The sequence below is a fragment of the Parasteatoda tepidariorum genome, chromosome 10 (assembly GCF_043381705.1).
Source record: "Parasteatoda tepidariorum isolate YZ-2023 chromosome 10, CAS_Ptep_4.0, whole genome shotgun sequence".
NCBI classification, from domain to species: Eukaryota; Metazoa; Arthropoda; class Arachnida; order Araneae; family Theridiidae; genus Parasteatoda; species Parasteatoda tepidariorum.
Genome location: NC_092213.1, coordinates 85976113 through 85985502, shown reverse-complemented (window position 1 = coordinate 85985502; position 9390 = coordinate 85976113). Strand labels below are relative to the sequence as shown.

The 9390-nt window shown below is 29.7% G+C and overlaps 1 protein-coding gene across 1 annotated transcript; it reads right to left on the bottom strand.

Moving 5' to 3' along the window:
- Positions 1–1859: 1859 nt before the first annotated feature.
- On the bottom strand, positions 1860–5722 carry LOC107451077 (alpha-latroinsectotoxin-Lt1a-like). The gene has a single exon (XM_043056335.2). The coding sequence runs from the start codon at positions 5632–5634 to the stop codon at positions 2788–2790; it is 2847 nt and encodes a 948-aa protein (XP_042912269.1). The 5' UTR covers positions 5635–5722; the 3' UTR covers positions 1860–2787.
- Between the last annotated feature and the right edge of the window lie 3668 nt (positions 5723–9390).

Genomic DNA, 9390 nt, shown 5'->3' with positions numbered 1-9390 from the left:
AAAATTTTACAGCTATTATTTAATAGCGTAATAAAAAATAATAAATATTTACTAAAGTTTATTTTCTGCATGCCATTATCTTTGGATAAACGAATTTTAAAATTATGTTCAAATTTTTTTTAACTCGCTTAAAAAGATCTCTTTGTATGGCGAAATATGCAAAATATAAAATTAAGATAGAGGCATCCAAACTTTGGATCACCCTCATGATCAAACTATAGGGACAATATTCCAAAGATTGTGGCTACCCCCTATATTTTGGGGGTTCAAAATCTGAATCCGTCGGAAAAAAGGTATGTTTATTCAGAGAAAACACATTTTTGTGTTTAATTTCGTAACTTAAATAATCGCCTACACTAATTAATTAGCATATTTGAGATCACCCATTCGAAAAATTAAGATTGAGTTATAAAACGTGAAAATTCAATCATTAGATCAAAATCTATTCTCTATTCAGGGTGGTCTGTCTTTTATTTTGCACACTATGCATCGAGTTCTGTGAACAAAATGTTCTTAAATTCACTCCAAAGATATGATGAAAAAAACTGTGGGTCTAGGTTTTGAATTCACCCAGGTTTAGAGCGGGTACCAGCTTGTCAGGGAAATAAAGGCGGTAGTTGCACAATGCTGATTTTATTTTCACCATCACTCCTCGTTAGTCATAAATCGCGGAGTCATAATATTGATGACCCTCTAGCTCACAATAGACTGTCGGGCGAATTTTTTCTGTACATAAATATTTTAAATAAAATTCTCTTCGCGCGAATATTTTATTGCTATACCATAATTAGGTTTGCAATAAGGTAAAATGAACGAGAGAAGGCCACACATTTTAAAGGAACCGCAACGCATAGGACGACCCCTAAAGCCAAATTCGAGAAGAAAAAAAACAGGTAAAAAAATATTGAAGAGTCAATTTTAAACTCCAAATTCAAATTTTTTAAAATTTTATTTATTATTTTAGTAAGATTGTTCGAATGAAAAGTTTCTGAAAAAAAAAAACTATTATTTATACTTGTGTCAAGAAACCTTTAAAAAAAGTTTTCGTATTGTACTTTCGCAGACCATAAAAAAAAATCCAAAATCATGGTCTTATGCTCGTTTATTCGCTTTCCTTTAAATGAGGTCCTTTGCAAAATATTTTCTTATTATTTATTAATATTTACGCTGAAAAGGTTAATATTTGCTTTATTTCGTTTCCCTTGAAAAAGGTTTTCGCTTAATATTTCTGCTAACCTAACCATGACAGAAAACAAAAATGCTTACAATTTGCTTGTTTTTTAACCTAAATAACAATATTTTTAAAAAAGATTTAAAAATCATTTACTTTTCCTTTAAGGAGGAAAGGTTGGAAATTGCAATATTTTTACGTCATTGAAAAAAGGTTTTTACCGCAAACCTTTTCGTGACAATGAAAATAAAGTTAAAACACAAGGTTGTCGTAAGGTTACATGCTTTCTGGGATATTGCCATCAGACTATGGTGTGAGAGATTATCTATCTTTATTAATGAATAAAAATGGTGGTCGATTCATATAAAATTTCTGAATGTAAACTTCTATTTATAGTGTTCATCATATTTGTGTATTCACTGTTCTCTATTTAATATGTGTATAATAAAATGATTTGATATTTGTAACAATAGCCACCCTGTATATAATCAAAATGTAAATGATTAATTAGGCTGAACTAGTGAACTTTTGGAACCACACATTACTTGAAATTATTAAATGAAATTACTATAACTTTAATAATAGAAAATAGTCTGAACGCTCCAAAATTAATAAAAATCAGAATAACACCATAACAGTTTTTAAGGTTAATGGCAATGTTTTATATAAAAATTTCAAAGATAAGAAAAAATTTGTAATTGAACTTTATTTTCAAATGACACTCTAAAAAGTAGTAATTGCAACTAACTATTCTAACAGATTTAATTACATCTAATAAAGATTAGACTACAATAAACTATTGTCTGAAATTTAGAAAACAAATCAAATAATACATTTTTCAAACTAAGTACATAGGCAATTTTTGTTTGAATCTCGATAATCTTATATATTGCAATCTAAAATATTAAACTAATTATAACATTTTTGTTTTCTACAGAAAACTTAAGACAAAATGAAGTAAAATATTTTATTTGGATATTTAATGTACAAAATAATTTCACTATAAATATTATTTTGAATTGAGTATTTATAACATCAACACAAATAAAATATTATACACTTTCGTAAAGACATATGAAAAACAAACTATATTTTAACAATATTTATAATAAACATATTTTTTAAAAATACATATGTATTAAAAGTTATTAAACACAGATTGTTTTACAAACATAGCACTGGTGAAAAAATCCTATTTCTTAATATAAAACTGACTTGCACTGCTTAAACAATCTGTACTGTTAAACTGCACAAGCAAACAAAAGATTTTTTGTAGGAAAAGTATAGAGAATTTGTTTACAATTATTCAACAAATTGCGCGTTTGTATAGTATATTTTATTTGTCAAACACTTTCTTTGGTATAAATTTATATCAATATTGATTACTGATTCCTTTCAGAATTTAAAAATTTAGAAAAAATGCTACAATCAGAAGAAAATTTTCTGGGGCAATTCTATCATTTACTTAAATTATATTTCCAGACTTTAAATTATTAACTCAGGTAAGAAAAAAAAATTAAGCAGTTCTAATATAAATAAAAGAGATAAATAAAGGAAAAGTAATCCAGAAGATGTTTGTCCATTCATGATAGAGTAGGAGCCTGGAATATGCTACTCTATCCACAGTCGAGACGACCAACGCACCTAGAATCTGAAGTAGTCGTAATTGTAGCAGCAGTCGTAGTAGTAACTCCAAGTCCTTGGAGGTATTTACTAATTTCAAGATTTTGTTTTTCATAGGCAGCTTCCAATGCAGTTTTATTATTGGAATTCAGTGCGTTTAGATTAATAGTTCTTTCTTTTGTTTCGATTAAATGCATGACACATTCTAAGCAGTTAAGTGAAGAGCTGTAATACAACGGAGTATTTTGAAATATATCTTTTCTGTTGATATCAGAAATACGGCTAACAAAAAATGTAAATATTTCCATATTCTTATATTCAATGGCATAAATCAATGGAGTATACTCTTTTGAACCTATGGAACAGTCTCCATCTATCTCCGCTCCTTTACTAACTAAATACTTGACGACATCATAATGTCCTTTTTCCATTGCATTACACAAAGCCGTTTGTCCGTTTCTATTCTCGCTTACATGGTAAGCAGCTTCTTCAACTAAATATTCTACAATTTCCAGTTGACCTTCTGAAGCTGCAGTTTGTAATGGATCGCATGATATTTCGCTCTGCTCTATTAAATATTTTATAATATCCAGCTGACCAGAAGCAATGGCTTTGCAAGAAACTTCGTCCAATTGTGGACGACTGATTGTTTCGTTCTCAAAAATGAATTCTACAATGTTTTTATGACCATTTTCAACAGCCAAGTCATAAAACGTCTTATTCTCGAAATCTGAGCCATTAGCATTTGCACCTCTACTAAGAAAATATTGCACCATTTCAATGTTTCCAATCTTCGCGAAAGTATGCAAAAGTGGTCTTCCTTCCCCGTAAAGCCCAGTCAAATTAAGTCCTTTATCTACAAATTCAATAATAATATCGTTATATGAATTCTCTATAGCTATGTCCACAGATGATTTGCCAGTGATATCTTTCTCATACACAATGTTGATATCTTCTTCAATAAACAGTTTCGTAACATCTAAATGACCATGGGATACCGCCTCATGGATCGGATATCGCTTTTCTTTGTTACGAACCAGCATACTTGCTTCCTTTTCCAAAAGATCTTGTACTATTTTAATTCTGCCTGCCGAAGCCGCATAATGCAATGGGGTGGAATAGTTTTTGGTACGGGCTTCGATATTTGCCCCCATTTCAACTAACTTATAAGCAGTTTCGGACTCTTTTCTCATAGCTGCTAAGTGAAGTGCTGTGTATCCATCCTCTGTTTCAGCTTCAATATTGATGTTTTTTTCGAGCAACTTGGGAATAACTTCCTTTTGTCCAGCCGATACTGCTAAATGCAAAAAAGTGACATTTCCATCAAGACGCAACGATAAATCGATTTTTTCATTTCTTACCAGTTTTAAAGCTGCATCTGTATTCCTTTTAAATAATGCATAGTGCAAAGCAGTCCAACCATTCTTACATTCAGCATTTGGGTCAATTTTTTCCTTTGCATTAAGTAATTCTTCGACGATCGCAATAGTTTTTTCTGACGGAAGAGCAAGTGCTGCGTAGTGAAGAGGAGCAAGGCCATCAAGGTCTCTAGCATTCAAGTGTGTCACATTGTTTCTAACTAAAACTTGTGTAACTTCCAGGTCTCCTTTCATTACTGCAAGATGTAATGGAGTAAATTTACGAAATTCAGACATCGCATTGACATTTGGATTAAAATTTGTTTTCATGAGAAAAAAATTCATAACACTTTTTCCTCCTTTGACGGCTGCATGAAGAGGTGTGAATCCGAATTTGTCTTTTCCGTTTACAGTTTTCTTATTAATTAAATGTTGTAATAGCTCCGAATATCCATTTTTACTTGCAAGATGTAACGGTGTCAGTAAATCCATTTTGGTTATTGCTCTTTTCCTTGCTCTCATACTCACCAAATATTTAGTAACATTTTTTCTACCAGCTTCAGCGGCTAAATGCAAGGGAGTGTAACCTTCATCATCTGCCATATTAATATCAACTCCTTTTTCGTGTAGATATTGTACTAAATTTGTATGACCGGCTAGAACAGCTTCGTGAATAGCACTTCTTCCGTATTCAAATGTCGCCTTAATATCAGCACCATGTTTCCTGTATAATTCTACTTCTTTCATAGCTTCTTCCTCCAATGGATTTTTCACAGCATTGTAAAGATCCCTATTGATATCCCAAAAACGAGTTTGTGAAGTATTGACCATTCCTACTAACTCTGCTTTATTATCCCCTATCTGACGAAAAATGAGTCGCTTGTTTTCCGTATCAATTGGTATTCTTAGGGTCAGATAACCTTTTTTCTCTATTCTGGATGGTGTTGTCCATTGACTGATTTTCGAATAAACTCCTTCTTTCTTAAATTGCAAAGCGTATTTTATTGTACAATCACACCTAGGATATTCGGTCTCGTTAGAAATCGCTTCAAATGATATAAACATGTCATTAACGGGCCTTAATATTGTTACATTAAAGTTTAAAATTTCATACGTTAAATCATTAAGAAGTTTCGTCGAATCGGATAAAAAATTATTTTCATAATAAACTGGATTCGAAGGTACTTTTGATAATATATCTTCGGCGTATCCAATGATAGACTTATCTCTATGAATTAAAATGTTCGAATATTTTGTATATACATTGTCAATATTGGCCATTTCATTATTGTAGTCGTCTAAATTACCTTGTTGATAATGATAATTTGCGAGATATATATGTACTTGAATAAGAAAACTCATGACAGAGGAATAAGTTTGCGTTCCCCGCAATATCGTATCGATTGCTGATATTGGCACATCTTTTCCGTTTTCCAACAAACTATTTACAGTATCAAAAAGCATTAGTAATTTCGTCCACATTTCAGTTGGATCTCTAATGTCTCCCAAATGTTTTTTTACATTATCATCATCAACCCTTAAGAGTTGAAGCAGATAGTCTTGTTTTGGTNTAATTAGTGCTTTTCATCGATTTGAATTTTAATCTCATCGAATGGAATTTGATTACAGTCCATCGCAGTTGCAGCTAGATTCAACCTATTTTTTTTCAGGTAGAAGACGCTAGCCAGAGCTGAACAACCAGCTTTCATAAATTGTCCAACGATAGGGGCAGCATTTAGGACATCACCTGCATTGCTTAAATAATCTCCACCCATTGATAGTTCTCCAGATGCTATTCCCATAGATTTGCATTTTTCCGCTCTCGCTTTCAGTTCAGCTTTGTTTATCTTCGCATCTCTCCTTAAACGATTTAAAAAAATGCTATTTTCACTCGACAATGAAAAAATGGGCAGAGTCGAGAGAAGAAAGAGGCAAAAAATAATCGTCATTTTCCTTCAAGAAGCTGCTTCTTTAAAAATAACCGTCTGCACAAAAAATAGTGAATTCTGAAATGACAAACTGAATATATAAGTAGTGTATGTTTTTGTAAACACCTGCAGCATCATTTGGTAAACATTTCTTAATTGTTATGCTTAACATATTTGATTGACGGTTGGTAGAAATAAGCATTCAAACTTCAAGAATTCAAGTTTATTTTTCTCCTCTTTTTCTCCCTTCAAATCAACAGTTGTTGCCCATCTTCTGTAGAGAGAATAGCTTCAAGATCTCGCAATATGTCGTTTAATTCAATATTAAAATAGAAAAACAATATCTGCAGCTTTTTGGGAAAATAAAAAGATTTCAGCCAGGTTTTGTCAAGTGTCTTCGAAATTAATTGACATCGTTTCCTCTTTATCTTAATTTTTATAAAAAAGCTTACACAAACATCTGTACAAGTATCGAATGCAAAGTTATATGAGGAAAAATTAGATTTTCATTTATTCTCTTTTAGGATAGAAAAAAAAACTTATAAGAAAAATCAGTGAATTTTTAAAAAAACAAAAAAGAGAAAAAACTAGGGAAAATATAAAAGCTAACCCAAAGATAAGATGTGTTCTATATATTGTTCGTGTAAGTTCTTAGGCAAACCTCAATTACAAAAATAATACAAAGCTTTCACAAATAATATTTGTGTGTATAAATGTACTTCTACATTTACTTTCCTTACTATGGCCAGTTGTAAAATATGTATACTGTATGTGAGCAAAAAAGGAAAAGATATTATACTGAATAACTTTTGTCCTAATGATCGGAATTTCATATACTAAGTGTTAATTCCAGGGGCTGACTTCAAATATGTTAACTAATTATTAATTATATTTTTTAATTATAACTAAATAATAATTAAATATAATAATTATATTTTTATAAACATATTTTTTTTTTTTTTTTTACATTTTTGGATTCCTGACCATCAAATCAGAGGACAAGACGAAATTTCGGAAAATCATAAATTGAGGGGTTAGGAAGCTAAATATTAGTGCTGGGCATCATTCAAGGAAATTTTATTCATGTCTAAATTTAGTCAGAATAAATTCTTTCTGAATATTTGATTGACGGTGAATTCATTTACAAATTTAGTCATTATTTATCATTCATTATGCAAATTTATGCAAAGTTTTGTATAAAAATTGATGAATAAATTCATTAATCATGACTAATTTTTCTGAGTAAAATATTGAATAAATAGCAAAAAACGTCATTTTCATACCAAGTTGTGCATCAAATACAAATGTAATTAATTATAGATTATAATTGCTTAGTAATCAACTACTTGTAATGATCATAATTAAAAGTAATTACGATACGATAGTAATTACATACAATAGTAATTACATACAATAAGTAACAAATAATTACTATTTCTAATTTAAAGCGATTATGAAAAGTGATTACAGACAATCAGAATGATAAATAATCAAACCCTGGGATTGCTAGTCATCCTGACTACTTGTAATCATAAAGTAAAATTGCAAGAAATCATAACTACAAGTTATCACAAGAAATCATAACTACAAGTTTATCTAACAATTGCAGGTAATCTTTAATTTAAGAAATTGTGATATTTATAATTACAACATGATTAGATGTAATCATAATTTCAAGTGTGCTTGATTACATTTGTAATCGGGATTGTAGGTAATTGAATACTATTGAAACAATACATAAATTACATAAGTAAATAAACTGTTTAGTTTACTATTGTTTGGTTTATTAAATGAAAACTTTTAAACACAGAATTATATACTGAAATACGTACATAGAAACACGAATAAGATCATAGGGCGATTACAAGTAATTACGATTACATACTATATGCTTACTATTAATACTATATGTTAATTCAGTTTTTATGTATGTATTAACGCATTTTTATATACGTAGAGCGGACGTATAAATGCAATTCAATAATATGGAGGAAGGCATGTAAGTTTGTATGCATATAGACGTATATACGTAGCATGCCTACAATTTTCTCGTACATAGATATATTTTAAACCCCTTCAATATTTGTATGAATGCATGTGCATGTATTAACGTACGTATGCATATAAGATCTATGCATTAATGTACAGAAGTAAATGCAATGTATGTACAAACGTTATTTGTATCTACATTTTGCGTACTTAATTTTGCAAGTAATATAGATGCAAACATGTATGTTACTTTGTAGGTACGTATGTATGGACAGTAGATGTATGTACGTATGCATGTATTTATACACGCAAGTACATTCATAGTATGTACGTGAATTATACGTTAGAGCTTAGTTATACATACATGTACATATTTATGCATATAAAAAGTATTTTCAGACATGTACACATGGTTAGAACGGGCATTGTATGTTGATATTCATGTACTCACATATTTACATACATCGTCAAAAAAACGTGTTATGTATGAACAAATTTGTGTGTATGTACTTGCATTATACGTATGTATATACATTTTATGCATGTGCGTAAGTATAAATAACATATAAATGTGTGTATTTACAAGAAATGTATGTATGTGCAGACGTTATGTGTATGTAAGTTAGACACTCTCAAGGCTGTGTCTTTCCATGGATTAAGATGCATAACGTCGCTTGCTTTTGAACGTTTTATTTAAGAAATTTAGCTATAAAATTAAGACAAGTATGAATATATTTTTTTATGTTGTTAGATATTACTCCAGCCTAACATTATTATTTTATGAGTTCTTATACTTAGTTATGTTAAAACAAAGTTTTATAACAATTTAGTCATTTAAGTTCATTTTAATATTTGTTCGAAATTCTATAAAACTCAATTTCTTACTGTTTTTGAAAGCAAACGATAATCTTATTTTAAATTGCTAAATATAATTTCAACTTAAAAAATTAAACGCTTTATTGCCATGTAGACATTTTTCTGAACTATGCACCGTGTTGTATAAAAATAAATTTGAAACCATTGAAGCCTCAAAGATTTTATAAAAAATACTTAAAAAAGGATTTTTTATTCAGATATTTTTAAAATTGTATAGAACAATTAAAATTGACAATTGATTTTAAATATCATTTGATTTAGTCATTTAAATTACTTGAGTTATTAGTGGTCGTTATAATTAAAGTTTTGAAATTTAGGTAACTTGCATAAATTGTATATATATTTTGATATACATATATTGTATACATATACATACATTGGACAAACCTGTATGCACATAATAACAATAAATGATTGTCGAATATATGTATGTACAGTCCGCAAA